This window comes from Rhinatrema bivittatum, chromosome 4 (assembly GCF_901001135.1).
Source record: "Rhinatrema bivittatum chromosome 4, aRhiBiv1.1, whole genome shotgun sequence".
NCBI lineage: Eukaryota > Metazoa > Chordata > Amphibia > Gymnophiona > Rhinatrematidae > Rhinatrema > Rhinatrema bivittatum.
In genome coordinates this window covers 107,593,453-107,611,732 of record NC_042618.1, presented here as the reverse complement: position 1 = coordinate 107,611,732, position 18,280 = coordinate 107,593,453, and the positions used below count along the sequence as shown (strand labels likewise).

At 40.7% G+C, this 18,280-nt stretch overlaps 1 protein-coding gene across 2 annotated transcripts in view; it reads right to left on the bottom strand.

Annotated features, from left to right (window-relative positions):
• EHD4 (EH domain containing 4) overlaps positions 1-18,280 on the bottom strand; it is a 128,308-nt gene that overhangs the window by 71,722 nt on the left and 38,306 nt on the right. For both annotated transcript variants that reach the window (XM_029598637.1, XM_029598638.1), the window contains exon 3: positions 11,595-11,692. In XM_029598637.1, coding sequence (XP_029454497.1) covers positions 11,595-11,692 — 98 coding nt within the window. The remainder of the gene's footprint in view (positions 1-11,594; positions 11,693-18,280) is intronic.

Here is an 18,280-nt window from a genome sequence, read left to right as displayed (position 1 = left end):
CTACCTAGCAAACAATGTTTTATAGACTTTCTCCACAACTTGTCCAAAATTTTTTTTTTTAAACCCCCATTATGCTAGTTGCCTTGACCACATCCTCTGGCAACAGATTCCACTGCTTGATGCACTGAGTGAAAAGTACTATTTGCTTTAAATCTGCTGATTGTTAGTTTCGTGGACTGTCCTCTTATTGCAGTACTATTTGGAGGATAAACAACTGTCCTATATTTACCCGTTCTGTCCCACTCATGATTTTATAAACTATCATGTTCCTGTTTCTGTGGATTGGGTTGGTTTGGGACTGGGCGGCTAAGTGTGAGAAGCATTTTTTTTCTGTGGATTGGGCTGGTTTGGGACAGGCGGCTAAGTGCGAGAAGCATTTTTTTTCTGTGGATTGGGTTGGTTTGGGACTGGGCGGCTAAGTGTGAGAAGCATTTTTTTTCTGTGGATTGGGTTGGTTTGGGACTGGGCGGCTAAGTGTGAGAAGCATTTTTTTCTGTGGATTGGGTTTGTTTGGGACTGGGCGGCTAAGTGTGAGAAGCATTTTTTTCTGTGGATTGGGTTTGTTTGGGACTGGGCGGCTAAGTTCACCACACTAACGCAAGCGTCAGGGTAGGCGGTAAATTAGTAGGTTAAAGATGTGGCAAGATAGCAGGTTAAAAAGGCGATAGTCGGGGCGCACTTTACTGTATGGGAGGGAATAGCTAATCAGATCGTTTACATACATATACATGCCGCGGGCGGAAAGGGAAACGCGTCGAGTTAAAGAAGCGGTAAGGATCGGTAAAAACAGATAGTGAATCGCGGGTTAGATTTACGCGGCCAAATTGTGAGTACACAGCGGGTTAGAAACGGGGTAACTGCGGCCGATCTTTACTGTATCGGCCTGCTAGTTTGCATTTTTGACCATCACAGCACAATGAGCTGAGGATTTCAATGCATTGACCACAAGGATCCAGGTTCTTTTCCTGAGTGGTGACTCCCAATACAGAACCCAACATCATGTAACTGTAATTAGGATTGTTTTTCCCTATGCGCCTCACTTTGCACTTTTCCACGTTACATTTAATCTGCCATTCAGATTCCCAATCTCCTAGTCTCAAGGACACTCTGCAGTACTTTACAATCTGCTGCTTTATTAAGATTTAGCTCACATCTTTTCATTGGTAGTACAAGGCAAGTTACAAAATTCTGTACCTGAAATGTATCATTTGCACATTTTATTCTCACTTGTTACCTTTTCCAGATCATTTATGAATATGCTAAACAGCACAGATCCCAGTACTAATCCCTGTACTGGAAAAAAAATAAAAACATTTTTGCCTATCCTCTGTTTCCCATTTTTTATCCAGTTACCAATCACCAATAGGCCATTGCCTCCTATCCTATAACTTTTTAATTTCACAGGTAGCCTCATAGGAGGAGTCTGTCAAATGCCTTCTGAGAACTGGGTAGGCAAGAACAGCTACAGCAGGAAAGGTTGGTGTGGGAAGAGAGAATTGCACAAGGAGCAGTGCTGTGCTCTTCAGGGAAGAGCTACAATCACCATGTATTACCACACATCCACCCACCAAAAACAAATGACATTTTTCAAACCCTGATTAAAGGAACTAAACCTCTGAAAGGCTATGATAATTTATGGTTGCTTGCTAAATAGCCATAACTGGATTGCACTGGAGTGACCAAAATAATCTGCTTTCTATACAGAGTAATACCAAAGAAACTGGAACCAGAACAACCTGTCATAACATAAGTATCAAAAACAAACAATGGCTAGTAGGATGCATCAGTCTCCCTCCCCAAAGAAAAATTTAGAATAAATACAAACAGGTAGGCACAGGTCATTAAACTACTTTTAGAAGATAATTTTCACTCTGTGTCCTGATTGAATCTGTAGAAAGATTTGAATGCATCTAATTTCCTGCAAATTAATATACAGAACTACTTCAAGAATTAAGCTTGTTTTGAAATAAATACTTTAATAAAACACTTTTTCCCTATTCTTGAAGAAGTAGTTTATACTGGCATGCATTTTTAGAAAAAAAGCAGTAAATTTAGAAAAGGTACAGCAGAATGGACATCTCCCACAGTGGCCTGCCCAATGTGCCTCAACCCATACTGTGAGATCACCACCTCTAAAAGGATAAGACAGTGATTTAGACTTTGTGCTGTGCAATCTTTGGTCTCTGTTGAGACTCCCAACAAGGATTTGAACTGGAAACTAAATTGATATTACCAGCTCATTTTACACTTAGGTCACCAAGCAGTCTTCAGAGAATGACTGATTTGAACCAGGAGCCTAGAGGTTAAGGGATCTGTAATTATGTCAATCCATGAGGGGGGGACGACATCCTATCCCCCTCAAAATCCCTTTAGTTTGAGAATCCCTACATGCTGTCCATTATGTCCTTGATATAGTTACAAGTATAAAATTCAGCTACAAAACATTTAAAGAACGTGTGGCATCTAGACAGCAGCCTTGGCTCTGCGTGGCTGTTTGTGATGGTCAGGCAGTCTGCCTTTACTTCATAGGTTTTCTATTGCTGACGTCCTCTGGTGCTCAGCCCCTTTAGTAGCAGAGAAAGTCAGAAGCAGAAAGAATGCAACAGAAACAAGCAACCTCATGACCTGGCATCACCTCTTTACTTGCCACAAAGCTTTTTATTTCCTTTTAATCTTGTCATTTTTAGTTGTGTGGTTTGTTTTGGGGGGTTTTTTTTTAATAGCAGAAAGAAAAAAATCCAGTTTTAAACATTTGAAATTCTACCTTTTCCTAAGTTGCTCTCAAGATGGATTACAATCAAAGTTACAATTAAAAACTGCAATCCAAATTGCAATCAATCAAATCAAAGAAACACAACATGAGGCTCAAGCATTATAAGGGTATAGCTAAAGACAAGAGGAAGACTGTAAGAAGTCATTTAGGTAGACAACAAAGGGCCCAATGGGTGAAATGGATGGCAATAATATAAAGAAAAGTACAGATGCATAAATACTGCAATAAGGCAACTCTTTATGCTGAGGTAGTAAGCATAAATTAAGGTGGAGTCGTTCAGTGGTGGACGAAGTTGTAGGCTCACAGCCAAGAAGCTCTGGCATTCAGGTATTAAAGGGAAGAGTGTCTGCCTTGGAATCTAGGGAAAGGCTTAGCTGAATTATATACAATATATCAAAATAAATACATATATTACAAAAATGTTTTTACATCTGTGTTTCCTATAAGCAATAATAAATATTAAGAACATAAATGCCAATCTGTATCAGATCAATGGTTTATCCTGACAGTGGCCAGTCTAGGTTGCCTGAAAATACCTGGCAAATCCTAACATGAAGGAAAAATTGGTTCTTACCTGCTCATTTTCTCTCTTTGAATCCCACAGATCAGACCAGATGACTGGATTTTTCTTCCCCATCAGCAGATGGAGACAGAAAAAATGCTTTACTGTACTGCTGGTACATAAAACAAGTGTGCCAATTATCCCCTTATGTTTGAGCAAGGAAAAAAGTAAACTATTGGAAACTGCAATTCCAACTGGAGAACCTCCTCTAACAAGAGGAATTTGAAGGCCAAACAAAACAATCTGTCATTTAAACAGAGGCAAGAGTGGTCTTCAGAAATTCAGAGCATGATTCTGGACTGAATTCTACCAGACCTCATGACTGACTTGCTCTTACTGCAGTGTTTTCCTACCTTTTAAAACTCAAGACATCTACATTAATAAAAATAGTGTGTGGCCCACCAGCCTCCATGGAGCAGACAGAAGAGACATGGAGAGGACTCATGGTCAAATGATGAGCTAAGGAAAGACTCACCAGTCTCACTTCCAAATTTTAAAACAAAAGGAGATAGGGAACAGCGACATACATAAACCCAACACATTAGGACTAGCTCCCTCTAAACAGAAGTGCAGAAGAAGAAAAGTCTATGTAGTACAGACAACCTTTTAATTTCCTTGGCTGACACATGCGACTGCCAGAGCTCCTTCACTACTGCTGTTCCCAACCCTCAGAGTCACATCCAGTGCATGCTTTTAACCTGGGGTTATAACAAAACTGGTAGGACTCAAAGGTGGCAGCTTAGGAGAGGGAAAAGAAGGAGGTGCTGTGTGCTGCACAAAGCAGGGTTCACTCATCCATAACCTGCAATGCCTCCCCTTATCACTCTAGGGCTCAGGCTGTAGCTAGGAAGAGGCGGCATTTATGATTCACAACTGCTTATCTGTAGCAAGTATTCTCTGTGGACAGCAGAACAAACAGCCATACAAGATGGGTGATGTAATCTAAGGGCACCAAGTCTGTCACCCCTGTCTCTTAGCTCAGAAAGTTTTAGTGTATGTTCTGGACATGTGCAGGAGTTCCCATGCTAATGCAGATGTAGCCTTTCCCTCAATCTTTTTTTTTTTAGCTATGCCCAACTTCCCAGGGAGGAGAGAGGGACTGTGTTCTATTGTTCACCAGGAACATCTTTGACAGGTTTGCAACTTCACTTTCTCTAGGGACAAGCATAACAAAAGCAGCCAGACAAGATGGGACTCCCCATTTAAGGGTTGCTTGATTATCTTTTTACCTTTTTTTTTTTTTGCAACCTGTGATCATTATGAGGGAAGTTGAATAATCATTTGAAATTGAGCATGCATATACTGTCTGCTTGAAACTCCAGCTCCAAACAGAAGTGCTGAGCAAAAGGGAGTATTGAAGATCACGTTGCTACTTTGCAGATGCCCTAAGCTGATGATGAATTTAAGTGGACAAATATTGTGGTGACAGCTCTTGGTTGATGGGTTTTTATATAAATAAGAAAATAAGAACATAAGAAATTGCCATGCTGGGTCAGACCAAGGGTCCATCAAGCCCAGCATCTTGCTTCCAACAAAGGCCAAACCAGGCCACAAGAACCTGGCAATTAACCAAACACTAAGAAGATCCTATGCTACTGATGCACTTAATAGCAGTGGCTATTACCTAAGTAAACAAGATTAATAGCAGTTAATGGGCTTCTCCTCCAAGAACTTCTCCAAACCTTTTTTGAACCCAGCTACACTAACTGCACTAACCACATCCTCTGGCAACAAATTCCAGAGCTTAATTGTGTGTTGAGTAAAAAAGAATTTTCTCCGATTAGTCTTAAATGTGTTACTTGCTAATTTCATGAAATGCCCCCTAGTCCTTCTATTATTCAAAAGTGTAAATAACCGAGTCACATCTACTCATTTAAGAGCTCTCATGATCTTAAAGACCTCTATCATATCCCCCTCAGCCGTCTCTTCTCCAAGCTGAATAGCCCTAACCTCTTCAGCCTTTTCTCATAGGGGAGCTGCTCCATCTACTTTATCATTCTGGTTGCCCTTCTCTGTACCTTCACCATTGCAACTATATCTTTTTTGAGATGCAGAGACCAGAACTGTACACAGTATTCATGGAGCAGTATAGAAACATTATGACATTTTCTGTTTTATTAACCATTCCCTTCCTAATAATTCCTAACATTGTTGCTTTTTTTGATTGCTGCAGCACACTGAGCCGATGATTTTAAAGTATTATCCACTATGATGCCTAGATCTTTTTCCTGGGTGGTAATTCCTAATATGGAACCTAACAAATGCAGCTACACTAGCTTTCACCACATCCTCTGGCAATGAATTCCAGAACTTAATTATGCACAGAGTAAAAAAAATAATAATTTTTTTTTTTTGCTTTATTCCCTATCTTTCCCCGCCCCCCTAAACCTACCCTAACTATCCCCAAATTTTTTAGTATTGAACTTACTACTCCTCTGGAGCAGTAGTAACCTCCGCGCTGCCTGGCTACTGGTGTGCACTTCCCCTGGGGGGGGGGGGGGGTGTTGCTGTCCTGGCCACCCCTTTCTTTGGGCCTGGCACTTCGGCACAAAACAGGGATTAAGCGCGTGGCCAGGCCCTTTTGTAAAAATACACGCAGCGCACGCAAGGCATGGCCGCATGCGTAATCCCCCCAATCTTACGCACGCGGGTCTTTTTAAATTTACTTGAATATATTTGTTATTTATTAGAATCAAACACCTTCAACCACTCAATCAACAAGATACCAGTGACAAGAGTAAATAGACTCGAGGTGGTGGACAGAGAAGAAAGAACTTGATTGTGGGACAAAGCATGCATCCATAAAAGTCCATAAACCATTAAAGGTGGAGTTGCAGAAATCTACTTATCTATGGGTTAAGCAGTATGGAATCTATCTACCCTTTCAGACCTGTACTTTTTAATAAATTTATAAATGATCTGGAAAAGGAAACCAGTAGGGTGCACATTTTGCAGACGAGAAAGTTATTCTGAATTGTTAAAATCATACATGGATTGTGAGAAACTGCATGAGGACCTTGTGAGACAGGGGATTCAAATGGCAGATGAAATTTAATGTGAACAAGCGCAAAGTAATGCACACAGGGGAAAAATGACAGTTACGTGATAAGATCCATATCAGGAATTACCACCCAGGAAAATGCTTTGGCATCATCTTGGAAGGACCAGCTCTCCTATAAGGGAAGGCTAAAGAGGTTAGAACTGTTCAACTTGGAGGCTGAGGGGGGATATGATAGAGGTTTATAAAATCATGAGTGGAATAGAATGGCTAAAAATGGATTATTCACTCTTTTAAAAAATACTAAGATTAAAGGACATGCCATGAAGTTAGTAATTAGCAGATTTAAAACAAATCTAAGAAAATTCTTTTTCACTCAAAGCACAAGCTCTGGAATTGCTGGAGAATCCGATAAAGGTAGTTAGTGCAGCTGGTTTAAAAAAATAAATAAAAGATTTGGACAAATCAGGGGCATGACCAAGATGGCCTCCTGACTAGACGCTGAAATACTGAGCTCCTGCAATTCTCCTTTGTTTCTAACATTTGGTTTGTTTCCCCTTTCCTTTGCCGATACAGGTAAGAGGATGGAGGTTGTGCAATCTTACCCTTCTGCAGGATTTTCCTGGCAGACCACTATGCCAGAGTATGTGGCATCACTGCTTTCACCGACTGCAGCTTCCGACTTGGCCGAGGGGGCAGTCGGCCTGTCGATTGCCGAGGCTTTGCTCAGCCCAACTAATCTGTTATTGCCCTGCCCTCCTGGTGTACCTGCCCAAGCAGGAGATGAAGCGTCGAGTCAGGTTTGGTCTCTCAACACTACTGCTGACTTACCGGGCAGTGTTCTGTTTGCTGCTGCGGAACAGCGGCATGGAATTACTGTGCAACTCTAGTCTTCCCAGATGGCGGGAAGTATGGGGGAAGGGGCAGACTTTGCGTCCCGACTTCATGTGAGGGCTTCTTCTGCTGGTTTCATGGGAGATTCAAGATGCCATTAATGCTCTCCAGGGTCAGACCTGTTTTTGCCAAACCTAACCAAGTTTCTCTAGAAAGTCTATGGGCTGTCCTTGCGTCTGTTGAAAAATCGGTCTCCTATCTGGTAACTTACAATGGATATCCATTCTAAATGTTTGCTACAGGACCAATTGATGTCTACCTGTGAATCTGCTATTTCTAATTTAGAGACTGCTGTTGCCTCAGTCAAAGATATTTAAGCAAAACAAGTTGTAGACTATTTTGGTTTCACACAAAATTGAAGGTTTGGAGAACGTCTCTAGGAACTTGAACTTTATTATTTTGAACTTCCCACAGATTCAGTTAATTTCCCATTACAGATGTTTAAATCATATATGAAAGAAGTTTTGCTTATTCAGGAAACAGCCTATCCCCAGTTCAAAAAATGTTTTCTTACCATCAAAAAAGAAGAGAGTTCAGACACTTTGTAGCAAGATGTTTCTCCGAAACAAACAGCTTTTTTGGATAATTCAACTTTACAATCCTAGAATAAAGCTACTTTGTTAATTTCTTTCGCGTTTCTACAAGATCATAATAATATTCTTAGTTTATTTTTTCATCATCATGATACCTTGTTTAAGGGGGAGAAGAACTGGATTTTTTTTTTTTTAGCTAGGCAGCCCAAGAGCGTAGGAAAAAATTTCTTGCACTGAGATCTGAAGTATTAGCTTTGGGAGCTACACGTGCAGTAGTCCTTAATGCTGTAATGTATGGGTTTTTTTTTACCCTGGACAACTATGTAACTTTATCGAGGCTATATACCCTGCATCTTCATAGTCTACTTTAGATGTCTTTTAGAGAGCAGTAATTGTCTTGGAGGCTTATTTTTGTTAACATTTTTCTTTGAAGTATAAGGTCAATTGGCTTATGACCTTTTCCCTCCCCTCCATATATATTTTGTTTATTATGAGAATGATTGCTTTTTCTTATTTATAAATTGTTTTTCTTTATAATAGTATTTGTTAGCAATGTATTCTCAATTTTTCTTTCAAATATGTATGTAATTGATATATTGACAAACTTCCAGGTTTGGACAAGCTCCTGGAGGAGAAGTACATAAACTTAACCAGGTATACTTGGAGAAAGCCACTATTTATCCCTAAGGGTTAGCAGCATGGGATCTATAGACTGTTTGGGATTTTGCCAGGTACTCATGACCTGGATTGGCCACTGTTGGAAAGTGGATACTGGGCTTGATGGATCCTCAGTCTGACCCAGTATAGCAATACTTATCTTGTGTTCTAATGGCTTTTTTTTTTGTAGAGTAGTATGCAGAAAGTTTAGTTTCTAATTCTTTTAGGTGTTCCAAAATAGGCTTATGGAAAGTTGGTTCACTACTAGACAGATCATTGACATGTTTTTACAAAATCTGTCCAGAATTTCTGAACAAATGCATAGCAACCCAATATTGAAGAAAAAGGAAGAAGTTTTAGCTCCTTTTTACTAGAAGGATACTTCTTGCTGCAATACCGGTGATAACATTCCTCTTCTTGAAGCATTTTAGCCTGAATTGCTTTTGTGTCTATTTGCTTTGCCTGTAATTTTACTTCTTTTTCTCTTCATGTTACATTTTTCTGCACCATTTTTCTTCAACACAGGCTTTGGTTAACTGGTTAATTAGCACCATTTGTCTCTGACAAAGTCCCTGTGCTATTTGTTCTTGGTGCCAATGTGTTTGCACCATGTCTCTTCCACTCCTTCTCTGTGCCAAATTTGCATTAAGATGCTAAACTCTCAGCACTGAGATTTCCCTGCACCAACATCTCTCTGTCATGATGTCTCAGCATAAGCAACTTTGATTGGTTCTTCAGTGTCTAATCCCTGCCTCATACCTTTTAAAAAGTTCAAGTGTCCATCAAAGGGAAGCACCTTTGTCTTATGAGAATGTTTAGAACGTTCTTGATCAGATGAGTTCTTAAGTTCATATTTGAGCTAAGGTTCAGTATATAAATGCTTTCAGTGACATTCTGAAAAAACAAAAAATGTGTTGCTAGATTAAATAGATCATGCCAGAAATGCAATAATTGTTATGAATGGACCTTCATACCACCCAAGGTAAACAAACAATTTATGCTCTTAGGGGTAGATTTTCAAAAACGGCGCATTGGTGTACTTTTGTTGGCGCTCCAGGCGCAAACAAAAGTACGCGGGATTTTAGTAGATACGCGCGTAGCCGCGCGTATCCGCTAAAATCCTGGATCGGCGCGCGCAAGGCTACCGATTTCGTGTAGCCGGCGCGCGCCGAGCCGCGCAGCCTACCTCCATTCCCCCCAAGGCCGCTCCGAAATCAGAGCGGCCTCGGAGGGAATTTGATAACGCCCTCCCCTCACCTTCCCCTCCCTTCCTCTACCTAACCCACCCCCCCCCCGGCCCTGTCTAAACCCCCCCCTACCTTTGTTGGGGGATTTACGCCTCCCAGAGGGAGAAGTAAATCCCCGCGCACCAGCGGGCCGCTGGCGCGCCTAGACACAACCCGGGGGCGGTTCCGGAGGGCGCGGCCACGCCCCCGGACCGAAACCACGCCCCCCGGGCCCGCCCCCAGGCCCGCCGCGTCCCCGCCCCCCGACATGCCCCCGACACGCCCCCCTCGGAAAACCCGGGACTTACGCGAGTCCCGGGGCTCTGCGCGCGCCGGTAGGCCTATTGAACATAGGCGCACCAGCGCGCAGGGCCCTGCTCGCGTAAATCTGGGCGGATTTACGCGAGCAGGGCTCTTAAAATCCGCCCCTTAATAAACAAATGGGTCTCATAATCATCGGTCCAAGCATAAAAAATGTCATGCCTTGAAATCGTGCAAACATACATTTAAGTGCAGATAACTAATAAGATATACTTCCCCTCATTCATTCTTTTTTACTTTTCTTTTTTCATCTTTTATTCAGCATTGTCAAACCAATGAGCAAGCCCAACATGATATCCTGTTTCGCTGCTGCTTCTTCAGGGGCTGTAGATAAGATTCTAGATGCTTACTTAGCTTCTTAAATTAGTAAGATACTTAACTTGTATGCGTTGACAGAGAAAGATGCTCTGTGTTAAATGTCACTGAGTGCTGCGTTGAACTGTAGTCGAGAGAAAAGGTCCCTTTCAGGTACGTGCTTGCATTCCCCGATTAGGGCTTTTAAATGGACATCCTGTCAGTGGGTTCCTTTCAGGTATTCTTTGCCGCTTGCTGTCAAAACGCCCGGCACTGCAGGGTTTCAGAATCTCTTCCTTCTTCAGGGGTGCAGCAAGCTTGTGAATGCAGCAAATTTTGTCAACATGCGAATGGATGTCATCAGCACTAAATTTAAAGAATCTTCCTGTCAATGCAGGACAGACGCTATCGCAATTCCTACATTGACAGGAAGATTCTTTAAATTTAGCGCTGATCACAGACATCCATTCGCATGTTCACAAAATTTGCCACACCCCTGAAGAAGGAAGATATTCTGAAACCCTGCAGTGTCAGGCGTTTTGACAGCAAGCGGCAAAGAATATTAGCTTGACAAGAGACAAAACACCCCAAAGCAATCGATGATTAAACTTTTTGCACATAGAAGCATTCTAGCTCTTTAAGGTTACCCGGTACACATCAGGGAACCTTGTGCAGTATGATGGTTGCTGGACTAATACAGTAAATCTGTCCCATAAGTCCATTTTAGTGTGAAATGATCTGAATCCAAGCATCAAAGGCCAACACCATTTTGTGGTGGCATTTCTCACAGGATTTAGATGGACATTTCCCTTTTATATCCAAACTAGATTCCTTCCATTAAAGTTTGCAGATCTGTAACAAGCTCTCAGCTCTTCTTAATCTACCTCAATTCTTCTCTTTCATTTCTCCCCCTCAAACACAGCTGATGAGAGGAGAGAGAGAGAGCACGAGATCAACCATTCGCAAAGCAGACGAACTAAGGATGAAGGAGAAGCACGTGGTTGCGTTAGAGCTGGAACTCCTGTGCATGCCCAGAACATACACTAAAACTTTCATGGGTTAGGAGAGAGCATTGTCCAACTCAGCACTATCTGATGACATCACCCATCTTATGTGGCTGCTGTGTTATGCTTGCCCATGGAAAACATGTTCTCAGAAAGGAGCTTCTGCATATTTGAGACATTGCTGGTGCCTCTTTTTGCTACAAGGTGCTGAGAGTGGAGCCCAGGTGCTAGTCAGGATCTCAGCATCAGGCAATGGTGACATTTTCTGTGGCACCCCTGATCAGTTCTGAAAGCACATGATTGGCAAACATTGCCTTACTGCAAGGACTCACCTCTGCTGATGCGCTGTTTCTCTCCAGAGAGAATACCTGGAGAATCAATGATACTTATGCTCTTTAAGACCTGATTGGGTAACTGGGAACACATAAACCTGCAACAGAAGAGTAAAATCAAATTCCACAGGTTTGCAGGGAAGTCATCCTCTTGAAGTCCTACAAAAAGAGACACACCACTAGAGAAACACTGCTCTCAAAACAACACTCAACCAGCTTCATCTGCTTTTATTCATGGCCTGACCCCTCTATCTCAACTACAGATCTATAAATTATAGGCCCTGCATTTTGTCAGGTGTGTATCTCATTTGGGCATGTTGATATATACAGTGGCTTGCAAAAGTTTGACTCCCCTAAAAAAGTCAGCAGATTTATGTGGATTACAAATGACACTTACACAGATTGTTCCAGACAGTATGTTTATTTCAAACCAGTATCCTCTTAAAGTAAATTTTCAAAGTCACAATTCATTTGTCTGCATTTTTTGTAAAGTAAAATAAGCTGAAAATTGCTGCTTAAGTATTCAATCCCTTCAGACTAGTACTTGGCAGAGCCACCTTTTGCTGCAATAACAGCTTTAAGTCTGTTGGGGTACATTTCTACCAGCTTTGCACACTGTTTGGGAGTGATTTTTGCCCATTCTTCCTGGCAGATTTGCTCCACATTGTTCAAGTTGGTTGGATGACGCTTATAGATTGCAATTTTCAAATAATGCCACAGATTCTCGATTGGATTGAGATCTGGACTTTGACTTGGCCATTGTAAAAACAGTCATCTTTTTGTTGTTCATGTTGCTTTGGCCTTGTGCTTGGGATCATTGTCCTGCTGAAAGAAACTCTCTCCCAACTTTTACATTTTTTAGTACAATGAAAGCAGGTTGTCTTGCAGTATCTCCCTGTATGTTACACCATCAATCTGTCCTTCAATTTTAACAAGATGTCCAGTCCCCACCGAGGAAAAGCATCCCCATAGCATGATGCTGCTACCTCATACTTTACTGTTAGGATGGTGTTTGCTGAGGAATGGGCAGTGTTAGGTTTATACCACAAATAGTGTTTTGAATTTTGGACAAAAAGCTTCATTTTTGCCTCATCTGACCACAAAAACGTATCCCACATTTTAGCTGGGTCACTCTGAGGCTTTCTGGCAAACTTCAGATGTGCTTTGATGTGATATTTCACCAGTAATGGCTTCTTTCTAGCCATCCTCCCATGCAGGCCAGTTGTATACAGAGCTATCGATATGGTTGACTAATGCACCTGCACTCCAGTCTCAGCCACTGAACTCTGTAGCTCCTTCAAAGTGATTGCTGGCCTCTCTGTGGCTTCCCTCAAGTCTCTTCCCTGCTCTGATGCTGAGTTTTGAGGAAAGGCCTTATGCAGGCAGTGTCTGATGCAGCTTACACTTCCTCACAATTGATCCAACAGTGCCCACTGGGATATCCAAGCACTTGGATATTATTTTGTAGTCTTTTCCTATCTTGAGCATGTCTAACACAATCTTTAGTTTCCTTAGAATGCTTTTTTGTTTTTCATTTTCACAGTTTTTCTTCAGATTAAATGGTACTGGAATTAGGGAGTCTTATTCAGAAAAGCTGACAATGATTCACAGGTAGAGGCCAATTGTAAGCCAACTGTTAAGATAATATCTTTCATATGTGCAACTTGGAGCTTCCACAGCACAGGGGTTGAATACTTATGTAAGCATAATATTTCAGTTTTTAATTTTATTTTACAAAAAATGGAGACATAATGAATTGTGATTTTGAAAATTTACTTTAAGAACATACTAGTTTGCAATAAACTTACTGACTGGAACAATCTGTGTGTCATTTGTAATCCACACAAATCTGATGACTTTTTAGGGAGTTGAATACTTTTGCAAGCCACTGTATTTAAATGTTTACACTGCAACACAAGACCTATATCATTTGTGTATGTGTTATTAACCCCCCCCCCCCAAAAAAATACAATTTTAAATAATTTTCAAAGCGACATCTAAAGCTAAAACTGTTTCACGCACAGAAGTGGCCTTTTACAAAGCTGCCAGCCCAATATGCAGGTAAATTCATGCATCTGTTAAGTGTGCACTGAGTGGAGACTCTTCTGGAGGTGGAATTGGAAGGTTTTTACTTGTAGATTTTAAATTATACACATACATTTTCACACATGTAAATCCACTTTGAGAACTGGTGTAACCTAGGCACACATTTTGCAGACTCTTTTTTTTTTTTTTTTTTTTTTTTTTAATGCACATTAGCAATGGTTACATGGAATAGACTTAGTTTTTGGGTACTTGCCAGGTTCCTATGACCTGGATTGGCCACTGTTGGAAACAGGATGCTGAGCTTGATGGACCCTTGGTCTGACCCAGTATGGCATTTTCTTATGTTCTTATTATAAAATTTCCCCCACAATGCATTTACGGTTTTAGCTTGTAACTTACCAGGAGCACTAATAAATATAAAACTTGATTCTTTTCCCTGGGCTGCTGCTCTTCTGGGAATTCATACACCAACTCACGCCCTACAGTCACCTGGGGGGGGGGGGGGGGTGTTAGACGTGCCTTTACCCAAAATGGCACATCTGGATGAAACAAGACAAAGATTTCTCTGCTGTGGCACCCGAACCTTGGACCTCAAAGCTTTGGAACTCATTCCCTCAAGAGTTACGGCTTACTTCATGCCCTAAATCCTTCAAATCCTTGCCAAACACACATTTGTTCAGGCTTGCTTATGATTAAGATGCTTTTTAAAGCTCTCTAATGAAGGTCACGTTCAGTTTAGCATTTTCATGTATTTCCAAGTGGGTGACTTATGTCTGTTTTATGCTGTTTGGGATGATCTTAGTTTTAGATACTGAATTTTACTATTATTATGTATGCTTGTAAACTGCCTAGAGCCTTGTGCACCAGGCAGTTCATAAATTTCAATAAAGGTAGATATAAGCAGGCTAGAAATACAATAAAAAAAAAACAAAAACCAGCAAGATTTAAGGAGCTCATAATAAATTCTGGAGGAAAGAAGGTAAATGAGAAAAGACAGCGGCTGCCTTAAAGCCAGGGTGGTAAGTTTACACAAAGGGTATATAAATACAACTCTCTATAGTCTTGTCATAAAGTACACAAATCTTAGAGAGCCAAAATCTATATATAAAACATACAAAGTTTATTGAAAATCCCACCCATATATACCTACATAGACATTAAAACTAAGCTAGCACACTCACTCATTCATATCCACAAATTAAAAAATATGTCTTTTTGAGATACAAAAAAGTACAGATGTACATTGTTATTACATATTGATTTTACAAATGCCCATGATTTATCATAGTTGATCAATTGCCTATATTATATATTGCCACAATTAAATGGAGTCATTTGTTCAATGTGTCCTGTGTCCGACATGTCTATGTAGGTATATATGGGTGGGATTTTCAATAAACTTTGTATGTTTTATATATAGATTTTGGCTCTTAAAGCCAGGGTGAGCAGGAAGCTTCCCCATGATGCTTGCCCCAGGCCCTATGCTGGCATGCTGACAAGCTCAATGGGCCTCCTGGACAGCGCATTTTAAAAAGTACAAAGGACCTTACCATCCCCATCTGCCCTGGATCCTGTTGAAGCACAGGGTCAGACCTGGAAATATGGTAGAAACATTCAAATATCTACCAGGCTTCAATACAATTCAAGTATGGTAGAATTTTCAATAGAAAAAGGAATTCAAGGACAAGGAACCATGATAGGTCGAAAGAGGTTCAGAGAAAATGAGAGAAAATGCTGCTAATAAAGATATGGAACAGTACTGACCATATCACAGAGTCAAAATGTATCCCAGTGATGTCCACTGATGACTACTACAATCAGCAGCTTGAGTAGTTGCTTACCAAGATCTCATGAGAGCTTCCATTACTCAAATAGTAAATTCCTCGCTTACTTCCGGGATAATGCCCACCGTATTGAAATCTGCAGTGGTTAAGCCATTGCTTAAAAAAAATCTAATTTAGATGCTAGTAAGGTGGAGAATTATAGACCTATTTCTTCGCGTCCTATTATTGCTAAAGTGATTAAAGGGATTGTTTTAAATCTACTGACTTCCTGGAAAGAAGGTTTTGAGTCCTCATCAATTTGGATTTCGTCGAGGGGTAAGTACAGAATTACTTCTTATCTCTATGGTTGATTCTATTAAACGGAGTCTTGATAGTGGGCAACAACTTCTTTTGGTTTCGCTTGATATTACTGCTGCTTTTGATTCAATTGATCATCAAATCTTATTATGTAGTCTTCAGGAATGCGGGATTTCAGGAATAGTTCTTGCGTGGTTTAATAGTTACTTATCTCAGCGTTCTCAATCCATCAAATTCAGGAATTTATGTTCATCATCTAACAGTTGAAAGCTGGGGTGCCACAGGGCTCTGCCCTTTCGGCAATGTTATTTAATATTTATCTTGCCCCCATTGCTAAATTGTTGACTATCATCACAATGGTTTTAAGATCTATGCTGATGATATTCAGTTTTACATAAAAGTTCAACATTCGTGGCAAGAAACAGTTGATTCTTTACTTTTGTGTATGGACACCATTAAACAATGGTTGAGACAAAATAACTCTTGTTGAATACAAGTAAGACCACTATTCTCCTCATTCATCGACCACATTCGATACCTTCTCATGATACAGTGTCTACAGATAAGATCTCATTTTCTCTAGGTAAACCTATAAGCAGCCTTGGTGTGTTGCTTGATTCTACCTTTTCATTCAAACCTCAGATTAGGTCTCTTATTAAAATCGGGTTTTTTAAACTTTGGTTGTTAGCAAGTTTACGACACTTACTTTATGACAGTGATTTCTTGACAGTGGTACGGACGATCATATTCCCGCATATCAACTATTGCAATAATCTTTATATTGGTTTACCTAAAGGTTTGATTCATTCAATACAGCTTTTATTGAATTCAGCCGCCAGGTTAGTTTCTCATTCTAAGCGTTTCGAGCGGATCACTCATAAGAACATAAGAAAATGCCATACTGGGTCAGACCAAGGGTCCATCAAGCCCAGCATCCTGTTTCCAACAGTGGCCAATCCAGGTCATAAGAACCTGGCAAGTACCCTCTCTACTTTATGTAGGCTTAATTGGCTGCCAGTTACTGAGCGGATTGTGTTTAAAATTGGCATGATAGTCTATAAGCTTCTTGCCTCAGATTCTTCATACTGGTTTAATGCATTATTACGGATTTATAAACCTGTAAGATGTTTGAGATCTTCTCAATTGAATCTTTTAGAGATCCCTTCAGTTCGACATGCTCAGTTGTTTAGTACGAGGGAGACCTCTTTTTCCATAGCAGCTCCAACACAGTGGAAGCTCATCCCCATGGAATTGAGATCTTTGGATGATTTTAAATTCTAATTTTAAATCTTTTAACAAGTTTTTACTCCATTGTGCTTATAATATGTAATAACTGAATTACACATACTTCAGGCTATCAGAGAAAAGAATGTGAGAATATGGTTATTAGAAAAATGAGAATAATGTGAGTAGAGTAATTGCTATGAGTTCTCGTTAATGTCAACTGACGAATAAACAACTTGATCTAGGGACATAGATACCAGTATTTGGTAGTACTTTTCTCCAGTTTCTGTGAAACAAAAATTTTTTGTCTGAAGTGTATGTTTATTATTGTTTTTACTATGTATGTATTTCTGTTCATCGCCTAGGTCTACTTTGTGTTAGGCGATCAATAAATTTTATGAAATGTAAATGTAAAAAAAGTTCAGTTTCTGTCCTAGTCTCATACCATCCGGCTTACTAATTCATCTTCTATGTAGAACAATGTTGCCTTACAGACGTCCAGAAAGGAAACAGCCATTACTCTACCCCGATCACTACTTTTGCCATCACAAAGAACGCAATCAAGTTGGTCTCAGAGGATCTCCGCCTTGTGAGCCCACATTTTATAGACTTCTGCAATCTACTTATTTTGAGGTGCTGCATCACTATTTTCTTTAGTGGTGTTTTAAATGTTAATATCTGCAAGTGCTCAACTTTCCTAGTATGTTCCAAGGCTGGGCCACCACTAACCAGCTCAGGGAGCATGTGGGTACATCAAGGAAGGGCCAAAGCACATATGGGCATGTTATAAGTTTCCTTGCCACCCCCTGTCCTGGCAGCTGCAGATAGCTCTTCCATGTATTTATCATTTAAAACGAAGTACTCAAATTTTAAACTTAACTTTTTAAATATTTGCATCCTTGGTTTCCATAGTTTTTCCCACTACTGAATAAGATGGACAGGTCTGTAATTAGCTGCCTCCTTAATCCCACTTTTGTCAAGACAGACTACACTTGCTCTCCTTAGTTCCTTCTGAACCCTCCCAGTCGAGAGAAAAAAATGAAGTGATTCTCAACCAGGTTGTCCCCAAACACCAGCAGGTGTCGCACACTCCCACTGGCCCGGCTGCTCTTCTCTCACTCTTTCACCCCAGCGAGAAAAGGCAGACATCCTTCTTTTGTTGCCATTGCCCCCCAGGCTGTCAGAACACTCAAGCCTGAACCGGAACAGCACCAGTGTCAGTAGCAGCTGGCAACTGCATCATGGCCTTTTCTTCTTCCCACCCCCATGGTCTGGAAGAGGACGGGATGTATAGTGGGGGCGTGGGAAGAAGAAAGGGCCATACTGCATTCAAAA